Source organism: Melanotaenia boesemani, chromosome 7, assembly GCF_017639745.1.
Source record: "Melanotaenia boesemani isolate fMelBoe1 chromosome 7, fMelBoe1.pri, whole genome shotgun sequence".
NCBI classification, from domain to species: domain Eukaryota; kingdom Metazoa; phylum Chordata; class Actinopteri; order Atheriniformes; family Melanotaeniidae; genus Melanotaenia; species Melanotaenia boesemani.
This window is the reverse complement of record NC_055688.1, coordinates 293,504-313,191: the sequence shown is the minus strand read 5'-3', so window position 1 is coordinate 313,191 and position 19,688 is coordinate 293,504. Positions and strand designations below refer to the sequence as shown.

The 19,688-nt window shown below is 40.3% G+C and overlaps 1 protein-coding gene across 4 annotated transcripts in view; it reads left to right on the top strand.

The window, feature by feature from the left end:
- The window catches only part of LOC121643684 (alpha-1,3-mannosyl-glycoprotein 4-beta-N-acetylglucosaminyltransferase B-like), a 96,608-nt gene that overhangs the window by 21,037 nt on the left and 55,883 nt on the right, over positions 1 to 19,688 (top strand). For 3 of the 4 annotated variants that reach the window (XM_041991232.1, XM_041991233.1, XM_041991234.1), the window contains 2 exons: positions 13,065 to 13,193; positions 13,267 to 13,400. In XM_041991232.1, the coding sequence (XP_041847166.1) occupies positions 13,065 to 13,193; positions 13,267 to 13,400 (263 nt within the window). Of the gene's footprint in view, positions 1 to 11,773; positions 11,941 to 13,064; positions 13,194 to 13,266; positions 13,401 to 19,688 lie in introns of those variants that run through there. The other variant, XM_041991235.1, reaches the window with a different exon arrangement.

Here is a 19,688-nt window from a genome sequence, read left to right as displayed (position 1 = left end):
ATGCATAATGCTGTGCGTATCATGTGTGCAGAGTTAATTGCCATATTAATGTCACCCAAGTCACCTAGTAGACATAGTGCGGGGATTGTAGAAATATTACATTTAAACCATGTTGACATGTCCACACATACCTGAAGCCAGAACCTGCGGACAGGTGTGCAGGACCACAAGGCATGGAGATAGTTGTCAGGTGTGTTTTCATTGCAGTGTGTGCAGATGTTTGATTGTGACAGACCCATCCTGAACATCCTTTGTCCTGTATAATGAGTTCTATGCAGAATTTTGAATTGTATTAGTTGCATATTTGAATTTTTAGTCATTTTAAAGGTGTTTAAACATATTTGTGACCATTTATCTTTATTAAAGTTACTGGAAAAGTCACCCTCCCATTTTGAAGTTGGAAGACAGATTGAGTCTTCTAGTTTGGATAATAGTCTATATGTTTTTGATAATAGCTTTGGGGCATTGAGATTCATGAATTCTGCCACCCTAATAGGTAGCTGTAAGTTTAATTGATTAATGGTATATTTTTTACATATAATAGATTTAAGCTGGTGATATTCTAAAAATGTTTTGCTACTGATTCCATATTGTGAAGTGAGAATATTAAATGACAAGAAGTTTCCATTTTCTATTATATGTTCTGTTTTATTCCTTTATTTTTCCATTGAGTAAAATTGATAAGCTTTTTGTTTTGCAGGATGTCAGGGTTGTTCCAGAGGGGTGTAAACTTACATGGAAAAAGTGAGGATTTGGTTATTTTTAGAAAATCCCACCAAGCCACTAAAGGGGAACTGATATTGATGCTTTTAAAACACTTATGTGTTTTGATGGTTGAGCTGATGAATGACAGGTCAGAGATAAACAGATCCTCACACAATGCTTGCTCTACATCTAACCATGGTTCATCCAGACTGCTAGGTTTAAGCCATTTGGAGATATACTGCAGCTTGTTGGCTAAGAAAACATGATTAAAGTTGGGTAGCTCCAATCCGCCTCTATCTTTAGTCTGTTGTAAAGTTTTTAGACTGATACGTGATGGCTTATTTTTCCATAAAAATTTAGATATATGTGAGTCCAGTGACTTAAACCAGCTGGAGGATGGTTTAGTGGGTATCATTGAAAACAGGTAGTTTACTTTAGATAGAACCATCATTTTAACTGTGGCAACCCTCCCCATGAGTGATATGGGTAAGCGCCTCCACCGTGAGAGATCATCCTCTATTGCTTTAAGTAGCTGGACATAATTTAGCTTTGTTAGTTCTGATAGCCTGGGGGAAATGTTTATACCTAGATATCTAATGTTTCTAATGTAGTATTGGGTGTGTTTTGTAGGTCACAGTCGATGGGCATAATAATAGTCTTAGACCAGTTAATAGAGTAGTCAGATATTGATGAGAATGTGTTAATAAGTGTGATTGTCTGGGGGAGAGATGTCGGTGAGTTCTGGAGGAAAAGTAATACGTCATCAGCATAAAGACTTATCTTGTGTTCTATATTTTTGGCATGGATTCCTTTAATCTCTTTATTTTGTCTTATGGCAGCAGCTAGGGGTTCAATAAAAATAGCAAAGAGTGATGGAGAAAGTGGGCAGCCCTGTCTGGTTCCTCTCTGCAAACAGAAGCTTGGAGAGGTTTGATCATTGGTCTTCACACATGCATTTGGGTTGTTATATAATATTTTTATCCAATCTATGAAAGATGACCCAAACCCAAATTTGTTTAACGTTGCAAATAAAAATTTCCAGTTTACTCGGTCAAATGCTTTTTCTGAGTCTAAAGAAATGACTGTGGATTCCAGATTATGTAGAGTAGAATAATCTATGATGTTAATTAATCTACGCATGTTAGTAGAGGAATGTCTACCTTTAATAAAGCCTGTTTGGTCAGGATGTATTATTAGAGGGGTTATTTTTTCTATTCTTCTGGCCAAAGCTTTGCTAATTATTTTGAGATCTACATTTATTAATGAAATTGGACGGAAACTGGATGGAAGTGTCGGGTCTTTACCTGGTTTTAATAGCAGAGTAATATTGGCTAGGTTCATATTTGAAGGTATTTTTTGTTTTTCCTTTATTTCTAATATCATATTGTAGAAAGTGGGTGCCAGCATTGTCCAGAATTCTTTGTAGAATTCTGCTGGGTAACCATCTGGACCTGGAGCTTTATTGTTGGGCATATGCTGGAGAGCTTCTTGGAGTTCGCTGAGTGAAAGGGGGGAATCCAAGACCATTTTATTTTCATGTTTTAATTGTGGAAGATTGATGTTACTAAGAAATTTATCAATATTGTCATCTGTTGTAGTTAGTTGTGATGTATATAATGTTTTATAGAATTCTTTAAAAGTGTTATTTATCTTGTCAGGGTCGTGGCTGATTTTTCCTTGTTTGTTTTTAACTGTTTAGCCAGGAACCTTCCAGATTTGTTGCCATGCTCAAAATTCTCCAAGCGAAGTCTTTGCACCAAGAATTGCGTCTTTTTATCTATTATTTCATTAAGTTCAAGTTTAGCTTTCCTTATAGCATTTAGTGTGTGTTCTTCTGGGGAGACATGGTAAGCTCCTCTAAGGATTTAATTCTGACTTCTAACTCTGAAATTCTTAAAGTTTCCTTCTTTTTCTTATGAGAAGAAAAGGAAATTATTTTCCCTCTCATTACTGCTTTTCCTGTTTCCCAAAGAACACACGCTGAAGTTTCTGGCACGTTGTTTTCTAGATATAAGGACCATTCTCTTTTAAAGTAGCTGATAAACTCAGGATCTTTAAGTAATGACATATTAAATCTCCAGTTTCTAGTTGCTGGTTTATTGCTCTTACTTCTCAGAGTGAATGATACTGGTGCGTGATCACTAATGCTAATAGGATGGATTCTGATTTCTGACATGTCATTCATCAGCGAGCTGCTAGTTAAGAAATAATCTAATCTAGAATAGGAATGGTGAACTGAAGAGAAGAAGGTGTATTCTCTTAGTGTGGGATGGAGAGAGCGCCAAGCATCACAAAGACCAAAATCCTTCATGTACTGTTTTACAGTTTCTGAGGATTTCCAGACTCGATGAGCTCCTGTAGTACTTTGTTTGTCCAGTATAATGTTAAAATCACCTCCTATAATTAGTGTGTTATCTGAGTGACCATAGAGGCGAAGAGGGAGTGAAAGAAGGAGGATCATCTACATTTGGACCATATATATTTGCAATACATAACTTAACATTTTTAATAGATAATGTAACTATTTTAAATCTGCCTTCTGGATCTATGATTGTATTATCTATGTCAAAATTTAACCTTCTATTAATAAGAGTTGTTACTCCTCTCTGCCTAGAATTATAACAAGCTGAATACACGTGTGGAAACTGGGTTGTTGAGAGAAGATCTATTGTTGAGTTTGATAAATGAGTCTCTTGGAGTAATATTATATCTGCTTTCATTTCTTGCAAACGATTAAAAATGTTTAACCTCTTTTCCCTTGTGCCAGCTCCACGCACATTCCAAGTGACAAATGTGAGTTTGTTCATGAACCAACTGCAGAGATGAGGCTATATGTATATTACTGAAGCGTGTGTGCGTGCATCCCACTGCTTCTCCACGTGCATGTGTATCTGCCAGCTGGTTGTGACAGGGATGTATGTGCGCTTGTGCTGTTCTGTGTGCGTTCCTGTGAATCATGAAAAGTGCTGATGTGTATATGGACAGCTGTCCATTAATAAATAATTTATCCACCGCGATGACAGCGCGAGCACCTTCAGTGATGTATTTCCTCCTGATGGGAAACAGGACTCTTCGTCGGTCCAGAATCTCTCTCGGATATTGGTCGTTTACTCCGAAGTTCGTTCCCTTCAGTTCGCGGCCCTGGTTCTTCACCTGCTCCTTCCTTTTGAAGCTGACGAACTTCGCTACAATAGGTTTTGGTCTGCTGGACCCGGGTTTCCTCCCGCCGAGCCGATGGACTCTGTGAAAGGAGATGTTTTTCACCGTTTCCTCCGGGAGCTTCAGGTGGGTTTTGATGAAGTTTTTCACCGTGGTCTCGGGGTCCTCCTCCGTCTGCTCTGGAATCCCTGCAAGTACCAGGTTCTCTCTCATGCTCTGCGCCTGCAGACCGATCACCGTTTCCTTCATCTTCTTATTTTCCTCCGAGAGACGGGTCAAGCCCTCGGTGAGGGATTTTACCCACTCTCTGAGACCAGCATTTTCTACAGCCAGAGTTTCCACCTGCTTCTGGCTGAATTCTAGTGATTCACGTAGCGCCTGGAACTCCTTGTGGAGAATTTCTACCAGGCTCAAACGCGCATCAAAACTACTGAGTTTCTTATCTATAGAGATCAGAACATCTGTTGAGTCGTTCCCCGGTGGTGAAATAGCTCCAGGTGAATCCTCATTTCGCTGTCTCTTGGACTTGGATGAGGTGGAGGGAGTGGACGTGTTGTTTGGTTTCCCCATGACGATTCTGTCGTAACAACGATCTATAAAATCTGTCAGGTTGGCCAAAGCAGTGAAGGACAGTCAGGCACAGATTTAAAGTTTAAAGGGGTTTTATTTTAACCCAAAAAAGTAATCCAAACAATTATTAAATCAATGAATAATCTAACCCATAAAAGAGGTCAACAACAGAACTCTACTTAAATAACTTGTGGCAAAAATGACTCAAACCAACAAACAAAACAAACTGACCTGACAACTGAGACACAAGGGTAAACTAAAAGTGGCTGATCAGCCCAAACAAAAGACACAAAGGGGTAACACACAAAAACCTAACTAAGCTAACAAAGAAAACCCCAGTTTCCCCCCTCTTGATTCTGGTGTGTGGTCTTGTCCAATTAGTTGGCTCCACCACGTGGCCACCTGCTGGTTCCCATGCCAAGGGACCGGGCCCTCAAAACAGCTCAAAAAAAAAAAAAATTATAACACCACAATATAACCCAAAATGCGCGCCAGTTCTAGAATATATGTGATGTTACTTATTAAAATAAACTAATGTCCAACAGAATCATATAGTGCTCTGTAAATTAGATCCAATATGAAAACTATAAATAAGTGTGTGTGTGTGTGTAGTACTGTCCACTGCAGGTTACCACTTGTGTGGCTGTAAATGCAGCCATCACAATTTATTTTTCTGCAAGAGCCACACATACGTGGCTCTGATAGTACCCGCCTGTTGCGGTGGGTGGGGCAGCACCTCCATTCCTCATTCCAAGAGAAAGCCAGGGGGGGGCGGGGGGTCTCTATCCCTGTTGACCAAAATATCCATTTCATGAATCACAATGTTATATCGGACACTAACAGCCATTTCATTATTGTCTCAGGGAAGTTATATAATACAAAGATGCTAAACGCTAATGTTTACGCTCCCAATGTAGATGATGCAAGCTTTTTTGAACACTTCTTTACCTTTCTCCCAGAACTGAGTTCATACACTCTTATACTCGGAGTGATTTTAATTGCTGGTTGGATCCCACTTAGGATTGCTCTTGTTCTAATCGAGATTCAGGCAGCAGATCCTGCTCACTCATTCCGTCTTTTTTTTTTTTATCTTATTCTGGTGTCTCTGATGTATGGCGTTTCCTTCACCCAAATAAGACCTTTTTTCTCACACGCCCACTGTACCTTCACTAGGATTGACTACTTTCTCATTGCTAATGAATTGTTACCACTGGTGCGATCCTGTGTTAATCAGGGCATAGTAATATCAGACCATGCCCCTGTTGTAATATCTCTGATCTACCTGACCTTCTTCAAATTGAAAAACACTGGCGCTTTAATCCAACTCTCCTGCCACATAATGATTTTGTGACATTTATGAAAGAACATCCTTTTTCTTTCAGACAAACATGTCTCTGGATCCACCCAGTCCAGTAGTCTGGGATACTCTGAAGGTGTACCTTAGAGGGCAAATAATTTCCTACACTGTAAATATGGAAAAAAGGCCCACAGAGAATGATTAGAATTGGCCAATCAAATTAAGGAAATAGATAAACAATATGCTCAAGTTAAAAACCCTGACTTGTATAAAACTCAAGTGGAGCTTCAAACCTATTTTGATTTGGCCTCAACTCATCCCATCGAGCGCCAACTCTTGAGAAACAAGAGTTTGTTCTATGTCCATGGTGAAATATCAGGGAAGTTATTAGCTAACCAGCTGAGAGTACTTCAAGCAAAAGGGCATATTGCAAATATAAAAATGGAGGATGGTAACATTACTTCAGATAGCGCAAAGGTTAATGACACATTCAGTAATTACAATTCTCAACTTTACACCTCTGAATGCCCAAATATCACTATACTAATGGATCATTTTTTTAACCAGCTAAAAATTCCCACTCTCTCCCCTGACAGTAAAATGAGATTAGACGAAGCCACAACAAAAGAAGGGAGAGATGTTGCCATTTCCTCACTGCAGTCTGGAAAGTCCCCGAGACCCGACGGTTCCCTGTGGAATTCTTTAAGGCATTTTCCTCACTACTCTAAGCACAGTGCTTTCCAACTCATTCGAGCAGGGCAAGCTCCCAACATCATTTCATGAAGCATGTATCACTCTCATTGCAACAAAAGCTAAGTATACGTTGAGTGTTCTTCATATAGGCCAATCTCTTTATTACATGTTGACACTAAAATTTTGGCCAAAGTTTTGTCCTGAACATTGGAGAAGATTTTACTGTTCATCATATCTGAAGACCAAAGAGGCTTTGTCAAAAATCCATATTCCTATTTCAATATACGCTGACTGTTTGATATTTTATACCTCCTCTCTGGTGTGACTCCTGAGTATATCCTTTCTCTAGACACAGAGAAAGTGTTCGATTGGATAGAGCGGACATATTTAATTTTGACCCAGGGAAAAATTTGGCTTTGGTCCAAATTTTACCACCTGGGTCAAATTGTTATATTCTAGACCCACTGCTTCGGTCCTCACCATCTTTCAGCTGTCACGACCTTTTAGCCTCTACCAGGGAACCTGGCAAGGGTGTCTTCTAAGTCCCTTGTTATGTGACCTAGCTATAGAGCCACTGGCAATAGCAATCTGCAGTTTTGAGAATATCATATGGCATAATAGCATATGGAGGAATGGAACAGAACATAAGGCGGCTCTATACGCAGAGCTTTATCTCACATCCGGATTCCCTAAATGCCATGTTGTCTTACTGAATGATTTCAGCCAGTGCTCAGGATATAAATTAAATTTAAATAAATCTGATCTTTTTATTGTCAGTGAGGGGATGCCAGCATCAGACTACTCCAGCTTCCCTTTTAGGATTGTGGAAAGAAAAAAATTCACTTGGCATTACAGTTACGAAAAGGCACATTTCTGCCAACCATCTCTTTGAACCCTCCTTACTGGACTCAACATTTCAGGAATGTGGGAGACTGAGTATTAAGTGTCTTGCATCATTTAAACAGCTGTCTGAAAAGTTTAGCCCTTCAAAGTCTCACTTTTTCAGGTACAGGTAAGGTATTTCCTCTGCTATCAGATACCAAACTTCACTCATAGGCCTGATAACAGCATTGCTGATGCACTTCTCAATCTACAACCATCATGCAAGGGTCTAATCTCCATGGTCTACAATAAACAGCTAGGTATAAAGCAGTCCCCACTTAACAATAAAATGCATGGGATCTGAATCTCACCCTGTCTGAGGACATTAGGAAAACAATTTTTAAGTTGGTCCACTCCACTTCTTTTTGTACCTGACACTGCTTGTTGCAATTCAAAGTCGTACACAGGGCCTACATATGCAAATCAAAATTGGCTTGTCTTTACCTAGATGTTGATCCCCTTTGTGACAAATGTAATGGAGAGGAGGCTACACTTATTCACATGTTCTGGGCATGTCCTAGTTTGGAGAAATACTTATGGATAAAACTTTATCCATAACTGTTGGTGTAGACATGGAATCCAACCCTCTGATTGCTCTGTTACTCAATTTGGAATTCCAAAGAAAATTTTCAAAAAGTATTGGCACCATTTCTGGAATACTTCCATAACCTTCAAATTAGCTAGGGACTGTCTTTATATCAGCAATACCAAGTGTATAAATCGGCCCTTTCTCTGGTGCCTTTTGGCCGGTCTGTCGGTTCATAATTATATATGTGAATATGTGTTTTGTCTTTCATTTCAACCTTCCCAGATTAAAACCTGACTTCCAGCTGTTACTTATATTGCTCCAGGAATGATGTACATTTGACTGTTCTGTTGATTCTTTCATGTATATATCTGTCTCGGGAATGATGGGTGGGCGGGGTGGGTTGGATTATTTCTTCTTCTTTCTTTTTCTTCTTTTCTTCTTTTTTTCTTCTTATTTGCATTTTGCCGCAAATAATACATTCATATCATGTGGGATTCATAAAGGGAAGATTCTTCAGATAATGTCAGACACCCATTACACCTCATACAGTTTAACCGAGACCAAAGCACCCCGATAGCTGCTTTTCCCCTAGATGCCCAAAAGGCGTTTGATAGGGTGGAGTGGGGCTCTTTACGGCATATGCTTGGAACGTTTGGGTTTGGGAAAAGGTTTATCAAATGGGTGGACGTGATGTATTGGGATCTAGGGTAACAGTAATAACGAAGACTTACCTTGCCCTTCTTTGGGTCTTTGGACCCTCTTAGTCCTCTACGTTTTACGCTATTCCTTGAACCCCTAGCCATTGCAATTAAAGCAGAAACTAGTATGAATGGGGTGTCACAAAAGGGGGGGGGGCGCAAAATGTTCCTGTACGCAGATGACATTTTACTGCTGCTCAAAGATCTTGTGGTGTCCATTCCGAATGTTTTATCTACAATTGACTCCTTTTCAAAATTATCAGGCTATAAAGTAAATTGGCAAAAGTCTGAAGGCATGCCAATATCAAGAGGGTGTAACCATTCGGTTGTCACCACATTCCAGTTTAAAGGTATTCCATCTGGAATGAAATATGTAGGGTAGGGCTGGGCGATATGGCCTAAAAATAAAATCTCCGATTTTTTTTCCTTTTCTTTTACAAAACATAAATAAACTTATTAAAAACATTCATTTGTTTATATAGATGAATGCTAGCAAAACTAAAGCACATAATGTCATAGCTCTTCCACCATATAAACGACTTCATATCTTACATTGAAATATGCGACACAATGCATCCGTGATCTCTTTCCATCTGGATCCTTATCATACAGGATCCACTGCAGAAATAATTCCCCTGATGAAGGTTGTCTCTTAACTAGTGTTTGTGGGTTAAGTTGATTTCTGCATCTCAGAGAGCAGCATTTCTCACTGCAGTTATAAGCACAGCTAAATCCCAGGAGTGAGTGACGGTCACTTTACTGAAAATCTGTCAAACACCGTTCTGGTGTGGAGGGAGGGCTAAGTCTGCTGCTAACTAACTATGGAAAAAAATCCCGATTTTCAAAAAAATTAATCTCCAGAAATGGAAAATTCGATTTACTGATTTTATCGATTAATTGCCCAGCCCTAATCTAGGGATTAGATTATGCTCAGATTTAGAAAATATTTTCTCAGTTAACATAGATCCTTTAATTTATAAAATTAGGACAAATTTGGACAAATGTAAATTGATAAATCTTGGTCTATGGGGGAAAATTAATATTATTAGGATGGTTGTCACTCCACAATTTACTTACATCTCTATGATGATATCAGTAATCATCTCTGATGGGATATTCAAATGATATAATCTATCTATAATCTAGATTTCTTATTGAACGGGAAGAAGCCCAGAACTGGTCTGAAGAAACTGTTTGCTACTAGGGATAGTGGGGAACTGGCCCTTCCAAATATGGAATTATATTATATAGGTTTTGAAATTAATGGTAAATAAATGGTAAATGGTCTGTATTTATATAGCGCTTTACTGTACCTGGATTGATACCCAAAGCGCTTTACATCATACATGTATTCACACATTCACACACTGATGGTGGAACGTGCCATGCAAAGCTCTCAACCATGACCCATCAGGAGCAATGTGGGATTTGGTGTCTTGCTCAGGGACACCTCAACATGAGTTCGACAGGCCGAGGATCGAACTGGCAACCCTCAGGCTACAAGACGACTACCCTACCCACTGAGTCATTCATGGCTCCCTGCTGTGAACACGCTAACAGCTAGTCTGCCTCTAGCCTACATAGAGGCGTGGTCACATCTGCAGGATCACACTCATCTCTGATCACTCCTCCTTCCTCATCCTCTGCATGCTGACTCAGCACTGATGTGTTCAGTGGGTTTATACACTAAGAGATGCTTTGGTTCAGGTGTGTTTGTTTCTGGTTCTTTGGTTGTTGTTGTGATACCTGTTGTTGTTACTGTCTTGGTTATTGTTTTAGGAACTCCTGATGATTGTCAGCTTAGTTTACCTGTAAAAGCTGAAGGAAATTCTCTGTTTGTTTCTGTACAGGTGTAGCAGCTTGTTGTCTAGTGTTTGGTTGGATTGAAGCTCGTTGCATCTATCTGCTGAATCTTGGTGAGTCGAGGGTAGATCCGATCTAAAAGAAAGGGCCCTATGTGCAAGGTGGTTATGCTGTCTGGATAAACCAAGCCTACAATCCAAGTGTCCAACGCATTCTACTGAGTCATCAGACCCAGACATTTATTAAGGATATACACAAAACCTGACGTTAGTCCAGCACAGCTGTTGTGTTTTAGTCTCTGTGCCAGTTGCCTAGGATGTTTTCTAAATCTTCATATTACTTTTATTCTGCTGGGGATCACCTCACGGTGCAGCATGGCCACTTGGAAAACTCTGAAGTTTTTTCCTTGCTCTCTGGATTACGTTGACTTCTGCCTTGCAACGTCCCATTGTCTTCTGCCACGATCCCAGTAGTCCTCCCCAGTCGGCCGGCATCACTTCTTCCACTGTGATTCCCCGTCTCCTCAGCGCTTCTCTCTTGGGCGCTGAGTCTGGCTGTCTATTTCGCAGTCGATCCGCATGTGTGGTGTTTGGAAACGGATTCCCTTTGCTTTTAAAGCCTTTGTAATCCTGTTGTATTTTTGCGTTTCTAGGGTACCTCTGTCGAGTAATCGTGATCAAAATAGTCTTGTTGTTTATCTGGATCTTTTCCTCCCTGGTTTTCTTCCGTGTCTCCTTTAAAATCAATTATTTGGTCATAAACTCTTGGAAATTAACAAAGAAAGCTGTTGGGGGTGTGAAGGCCACGCTCTTCAGGGAATGACGGGAACACTGCTCTGCCCGGAGAGCGTTGCTAAGGCAACAATCAGGAGAAGCAGAGGCCCTTATCTTTACAGATAACTCACACCTGGAAACCACCACTTTGGCTTTCAGTGTGTTAGAAGGGAGAGAAGTTTTATTAAAGTTTGAATCTATGACTGCTATGACACATATGATGTGAGATTATGTTTATAATCAAAGACTGAGTCTATGGACTGCCTGATCAATACTCAGTTATATTTTTCTATGTTTTATGCATTACTTATTCACATTTTATACATTCTTGTTCACTTACTCATTTACATGTTATCCTTAGATTCTAGTGACATTCATTGGGTTTTGCTTTTAATTAATAGAACTACAGCTTAATTGTTATTATTATTCTACAGCTTGCAGACAGTGCATTCACAAACAGGACACAAACAGAAGACAGGGTTTCTTACTACTGGGAAAATAGCAAGGGACCTTGAAGCAGGTCTGGGTGTCCAAGCAAGGGAGTTACTCCTTATCTACTCACTCCAAGCAGAGCGGAATTTCCCAGTAACTCAGAAAAATTATTAAAGAGCAGCCTTTGTGTAAAAATGTGGGAACCCACAGCTAAGGGAAAACCCAGAAAGGGGAATTTTATTATATTTTCTTTCTTTTTATTTTTCTCTGTATTGTACCAACAATAGAAAACTTGAATAAAAGGGTTATAGTTAACTTTGGTTAACTTCCCAACCAAACTCATTTCTCTTATATTTTTCTACACCCACTGAAGGGAAGAGAGAGCACCACGACGAGCAGGTAAGCCCCAGATTCCCCAATGCCCGAAGAGACATAAGAATTCGCTAGGTTATTACTTCGACACCAGGTAGTGATCCTGTTAGGACGATAATATGGTAGCTTCATACTCCTAGACCCAAAGGTTGGCTTATCTACCAGAATAACTCCTCAGGCCTATCTCCGCATGAGCGGACGATAATAATCAGGAATTCTAAATGGGTAAAATTGCTTGTTTCCGTGCCAAAAGAATCGAGGTGGAAAGGTTTGCCCATCACCTTGCGACTGGAGTCTCACCGGTCGTTAAAGATCCAAGAGAGGAAGCAACAGGACGTGAGCCTGAAAGGTCGGTCAAAGAATTGACAATAGGGTAAATATTCGTCAGCGGTTTCGACAGGGGTTTATCTGGAGCAGGTCTCAGAGGACCAGACTTAAAAGTTGAACATTTAAGTCCATGTCATCCAGGATTGGCAGTTTGCTCCGAATGAGTGCCTCAACAGACTCTGGTTTTCTCCCTCCTCTCCTTCTGCCACTCCACAAATGCAGATATTGTTGTGTCTGGAGCGTGACTCTAGGTCATTTAGTTAATGTTGCAGGACTCCTTGCTGTTTCAGGCAGGAGCTCAAGGCCTTGGTTGCTTCAGCCGCCCATCTCTCGATTTTCTCCACCCTGGACTCCACTTCTTCCACTCAGCCCGACAGGCTGTGTACTTCCACCCCGAGCTGATCAGGTTTACCATGTATTTCTTGTCCAAGATGACTGAGTTCTTGTCTCAAAGTATTGTTGTCATCTTTTATGTTGATTTCAAGTTTGTTAATCGCCTTGATTATTTCTTCTGGCGCCATGTTGGACAGGGTTATTTTACATTGTTGCCAGTGGCTGTTGTGTTTTTCTATCTCGAAGGTTATCGTTCATCATCTTTCTGGTTTCTAGGTCTTCTTATTCTGCCCATCTGTTAGCCTGTCTAAAAGTACTGAATTCTAAGTTAATTTTGAAGAAACTGTTTTGAAACTGTGATTTGGAGGGTGATTTACCAATGCTTCTGGTCACTCCATTAGTCAACCTCGAAGTCCTGTTTTAGGGGATTTTAATCTTCTTTCCTGATCTTTTCCAACATTAGTCAGAATTTTATTCTGTCCTGTCCATAGAAGTATTGAAGCATCTGAGAGGCCAACGCACTCTTCTCCAGCCCAACATTTACCTGTACATGCCCCACCTGAGACGGCATCCAGACAGCATGGTTCCCAACGTCATACTGGGACGGCAACGGCATGGAGGTACGGTACATCAGCACATTAACATTTCCTAATAAATCAGGTCTGTTGGTGATTTGTCCATATCCTTCCTCAGTGTCTGTGGTGCTGGGCATCCCGACGGTGAAGCGTGAGAAGCAGAGTTACCTAGAAAACACGCTCAACTCTCTGCTCTACAGCCTGACTGCCGCTCAACGCCAAGACCTCCTCATCATCATCTTCATTGCTGAGGTTGAACAAACTTTTTAACTTCTCAGAACCTCCAACCTTAACAGCAGACTGCATGCTGGTCAGGCCTGACAGTCGCAAACGTGTTGTAAGGATCTGCTGGGAGCATCTGGCAGAGTTCAACTCTCACCTCCAGCAGAGCTGCAACCATGTCCAGGGTTAGGCAGGGGTCACTGAGTCCAAGTGGGCTGTGTTCCAGACCTCCATTGTGGAGGTGGCCAACCAGCGTTGTGGCTATAAGGCGGTTGGTGCCTGTCGTAGTGGAAATACTTGAACTCGTTTGTTGGGATGCGAGGAAGGTGATATGGTCTATTCGGGGGTCTTGAAGAAGAGGGTCCGTCAGATAGTCGAACCTCAGATTGAGGAGGAGCAGTGTGGTTTTAGTCCCAGTCGTGGAACAGTGGACCAGCTTTTCAATATGTTCAGGGTCTTGGAGGGGGCATGGGAGTTCACTCAACCAATCTACATGTGCTTTGTGGACTCTGTGGTCAACCGTGTCCCCTGGGGTGTCTGGGCTCTATATAACCTGGAGAACTTTGTTATTAACAGCGTAAGATTTCTTCTGGTCTACAAACAGCTCTAACTGCAACATGAGCTTGTCTGATCTGCATCGGCCCCCCAGAGCGCTTTGCTCAGCCAGTCAGCCAGTTTTTGCCAGTACATATTCATACTTGTCAGCAGACGTCACAGACGCATTTCATTGCTTTCGAACGCTTGCCGCCGCCATATTGAGTACCTGCACAGAATACCTGAACCACACAGGTTGTCAGAGATGCCATCAAAATGCTGTGCAGTTGGGTGTAACAAAGAGAAAGGAGACAGAGATATAGCTTTTTATCGATTAACAAAGGAAGAAGAACGTCGTCAGAGATGGCTTTCAGCGATCAGGAGGGCTAACTGGACGCCGTCTGTGCAGTGTACATTTCATATCAGGTGAGTTTCAATGCAAGCTATGAGAGCTAGCTTTAGCTAGCAGGGTTTGATGAACAAATTTTTAGGAGAATTAAGTGATTAGATTAAATCCAATTAGACGTTTGATTAGCATTTAATATGATGATCTTTCAACAGAGATAGCGGTTGTTAGCTTAGCTTACATATTGGTCTACAGCAACAAAAGTTAGCTTACACTACAAGAAGCTAAGCTGCCAAAAGACGCTCCTCTGCAGTCTGTGCTGTCTTAATAATAACTGACAATTGGTAAACAGCAGCGGATATTTTAATCGGTTTCCCTATTGTTTTATTTATGGCCATTTCTGTGCACTAGCAGCGTTTATGTTTTTCATTTTCTGTTAACTTCGGGTGGTAGGACAATGTTGATAGTTTATTGTGTTTAGATCAACTTAAGATATTTCATTCATCTGGTTACTTGGTTGTAGCTGCCTTGAAAACAAGTCGAGTGATATAAACTGAAACCTCTGTCTCATCAGGTGCAAAAAGCCAGAACCCACTAAGCCCAGACTATGTGCCAACAATATTTCCTCATCTAAGTTCTCCCAACAAGCGGAAGAGGATTTATCAAATGGCAAAATTAGTAGAGCTGACAGAGGAGGGACAAGAAAAGCAGGAGAGGACAGACAGGAGGAGGACAACATTGACCAGGAGGTCCGAGGGGAGTACAGACAAGAGGAGGACAACATTGACCAGGAGGACCGAGGGGAGGACAGACAGGAGGAGGACAGCAGTGACCAGGAGGGGGAAGGGGATGCGCAGCAGGGTAATGACAGGGAGGAGGCTGGATTGGAGATAGATGGTTCCTGTGGTAATGCAGCTTGTCAAGTCATAATTAAAAGATTAAATGAGGAATGTGTGAGATTAAACACTGAAATCCGTAAGCTTAAAGGTAAATTAAATTCATTATCTTTCAAAGTTTCCAAGCTAAAGATGAGAAAGTCCATGAGTTAACTGGGCTGCCTTCTTATTGTGAATTGATTGTTGTATTCTCTTTTATACTGTCTTTCCTTAGTCAAGTCATGTCTATCACCTTTTCAGCAGCTGTTACTGACATTAATGCGTTTGAGGATGAACCTGCATCTTTTCTTTCTAGCGTATTTGTTTCATGTATCAACATCAGCTGCTAGTCGGGTTTTCATCACCACGCTGAATGTTCTGTATTTCAGGCTGTGTAACATTGTGAGATGACCGAGCAGAGATCAGATTTTAATTGGTCTTCCCATGTGTTACAGAAAGAACTTTAAAAATTTCACCAGTATTATTGAAAGGCCTAAAGAGATGAGAGCATGAATGCAAACATATTCACAATATAAACATCATAACACAGTTAAGTATTTAATTTCTATATGGCGGTCTTACCACCCTAATATCAGAGAGTACACCTTCTTTTCCTCAGTTCACCATTCATACTCTAGGTTAGATTATTTTCTGGTCAGCAGCTCTTTGGTAAGTGAGATTTCAGAGACCCAGATTCACCCCATCACTATCAGCGACCATGTACCAGTTTCCTTCACTTTGAGGAACAGGAGAATCGGCTAAAAGCAGGAAATTTCATACAGTGTTGCTTAAAGATCCTGACTTTATCAGCTACTTCACAAAAGAATGGGCTATATACTTAGAAAACAACGACAAACCAGGAGTCTCAGCATGTGTTCTGTGGGAAGCAGGGAAGGCGGTAATGCGAGTCAAAGTTATCTCTTTTACATCACATAAAAAAAGAAAGAAAACTCAAAAATATTAGAACGATGACCCAAATAAGGAAGGCTAGACTTGAATTAGATGAAATATTTAACAAGAGAACAGAATTTCTGGTGCAAAGATTACGCTTGGTGACATTTGAACATAGTAATAAATCTGGAAGTTTCTTAGCTAATCAGTTGAAAATAAAGAAAAATCTACCATATCAGCTGTTAAAGATTCAGTAGGTAATATTACACAAGCCAGATGCAATAAACAACATCTTTAGAGGTTTCTATAAAACCCTGTATACATCACACTTAGATCCATCAGACAACGATATTCACCATTTTCTTAACAATATAGATCTTCCAGGTTTACAGCCGGAACAAGTCTTAGAACAAGTCTCACGGCCTTAGATTCCCCCCTCACAGTGGAGGAGCTACATGAAGCCCTTAAACATATGCCCTGTAAAAAAGGCACAGGCCCAGGTGGCTTCCCAGCAGAGTTCTATAAATAATTCTGGTCAACACTGGCCCCTACATTTTTCAAAATGGTGACACAAATAAAAGAAAATGGTTATTTACCCCCAAACATAAACTCTGCCACCATTACTGTACTATTAAAACCAGGTAAAGATCCCACAATACCATCTAGCTACACACCCATATCACTGATAAATGCTGACCTTAAAATAATCTGCATAGCATTAGCTGGAAGGTTAGAGAAAGTAACTCCTCTCATTATACATCCTGATCAAACAGGCTTTATAAAGGGCAGATATTCCTCTGTTAACATGCAGAGACTAATTAATACAGCAGATTATTCTACCATCAATAATCTGGAAACAATAATAGTTTCTTTAGATGCAGAGAAAGCTTTTGATCGTGTTAACTGGAAATATTTACTAGCTACTTTAAACAGATTCGGCTTTGGACCATCTTTCATTAACTGGATTAAAATCTTATACAGTTCAAACCTCTCCAAGTTTTAATTTACAAAGGGGCAACAGACAAGGTTGTCCACTATCGCTCTCACGCTGCAATTAGAAAAAATCAAGCTATTAAAGGCATTCAGTCCAAAAATATAATTCATAAAATAAGCCTTTATGCTGACGATGTTTTACTATTCCTCCAGAACTCACAAACCTCTCTATCTGAAACAATCTCACTAATTAATAAATTCTCATCACTGTCGGATTACTCCATTAACTGGTCTAAGAGTACAGTTTTACCCATCAACTGTAGCCAACACCACCTTAAATTAAGGTAATATTAGATATTTGGGTGTAAATATTCCCTCCAGGCTACAGGACAGGGTTTAAAAAAAATAATTATAACGCTGCAAGGGGTCATTAGCTTTGTTTCAAAAGGTTGGGGTGGGAGGACAAGGGATAAATATGGAGCATAGTGGATTCCTGGGGGATGTGGTTCTTGCAGACAGAGGGTTTAATGTAGCAGAGTCTTTGGGACTCGTCAATGCACGACTGAAGTTGAGTCATAGCGGGGACTGGCAGCAGTGCGCATCCATGTGGAGAGAATTATAGAACTTGTAAGGAATAAGTACACGATTTTGCAAGGAACTACACCCACATCACTTTGTTGTCCACTAGACAAAATGGTGAAAGTGTGTTTTCTGTAATCTTTGCCCTCCTGTTGTTCCACCAGAGTGACTTGCAGAATGAATCATCCCAACCCACAAAGAACTTCAAATTTAAATAAATCTGTTAATTTTGTTTAACAATTTGCTTGTTTCATTATTACAATATTTTAACATTTTTAAAGTTTTAACACAGAAGAGAAACATGTACCTGTTTGTCAGTTGTGATTTTAATACCATGACACACAAAATCTAAAACAAGAAAAATAAGACAAGAACATTATCATTCCTCTCCCCTTCCCACCTCATCTTTTCATTTCTTTTCCTCTAGCTCTCCTCTCACCTTCCCTCTCCTTTCATTTCCCCCTCTCTCCTCACCGTCCTTCCTCATCCTTTCTTCTCCTCTGCATCTCTCCTTTCCTCCTCCCCTCACTTTAGATTTCATGTAAAGTAGGTTCAGTAAGTCAGAATATGATCTATAGAATGAAAACATTAGGAAATGTAACCTTGGGCTAAATATAATTTAAAAAAAAAAAGATTCTCAAATGTTAGTTTTTTACAATTTCTAATGCATAACAGCAGAAGGTCTCATTTGTTCTGTATCTTCCTGCATTCATAACATTTCCACACTTTTGGAAGCCTGGTCATCTGCAAGCAGGACCTGAGAATGTGTCTTTTGTACCGTTTTGATTTGCAGATAACGACGTCCTCTGGTTCTCCCCCTGGTTCTCCCTCTGGTTCTCACTCTGGTTCACACTCTTGTTCTCCCTCCGATTCACCACAGTAGCATCCTGAATAGCGCTGTTGCTCTGATGTTGGGGAGACCACTGTGTGTAGTACTGTGTAGTGCTTTCCCACTGTGCGTGGCACTGTGTAGTGCTTTCCCACTGTGCATGGTACTGTGTAGTGCTTTCCCACTGTGCATGGTACTGTGTAGTACTTTCACTACTCTGCTGTATGTCTCACTGAAGAACACTTCATCAAACTGTTTGTGGTCGGCCTTTAGTGTAATCACACTGTTTTGTGTGGGTTTTATAGCTGTTGATAATAGAGCTATCTTTGAGGACAAAAGGACATTTTATCTCCAGCACACCTCTACAATGGCAGACACAGTTAACAATCCCAGCTGGTGATGCATCAGTCCAGGAGAAAGATGGGTTGATGACGAGGCCTGTTGTTGTCACTTGAAGATTTGTGTGATGATCTTGCATTTCTGTGATGTAATGCTTCCTTGCTGCTGGCTCATTTTGATTTCCCCATCTAGAGAAATGAAGTAGCACATTAATTAAACCGACTACTTCCAACAATAGCAAGTTAGTTTACTAGTTCACATAAAAACCTGTACATTAGAACTTATGTACGTGGAATTACCTGTCTTCTTGAAAGAGCAGAAATATAATAAAGGATTTTTTTTTGTTTGGATGAAGGGGATTTTTGTATTTTGAGCTTGTTCAAAACTGGAATAACAAGAACTGTTTTACACTGTAATTAAATGAAAACTGTTGGATAAAAATAATCCCAGACTTTAAATCAGCAACGACAAACCAACAGAATCTTGGTAAAGTCAAATTTACTGGCAAGGAGTTCAATGTAACACAAAACCTTGACACTGTGGGCAGTGTACAGCCAGCTGTGAACCGAAAGAGAGCCAAATGTGAAGTAAAGATGCAGTTGTTCAGTCCATTTGTTAAAACTGTGTAATCTTCTCAGCACGGTCATGTTCATGAGAAAATGAGGAAAATCTGTCATGTATCCACTGACAATATACTCAAGTTACAGTTACAGTGTAAGATTCACAGAATATAAGAAGAAAACAATTACAATGATGAAACTATGAACTTTATTGAACTTTATTTTCTTCTAACAAAAACCAACCCTGTTTAGTTACGTAGTCATTCTATATAAACCCGTCTTTACCTCACTGCCTCAGTAGAAAGCTGACAGGATGGAGGGAAACAAACCCTTTTAATCAAGAATTAAAGCTCCGTCCGTCCTGCCTCATGAAGACTGAAGCTCTGCTCTGACTGCTCTCTGCTCAAACCACACCTTGCTGGCTGCCTGCTC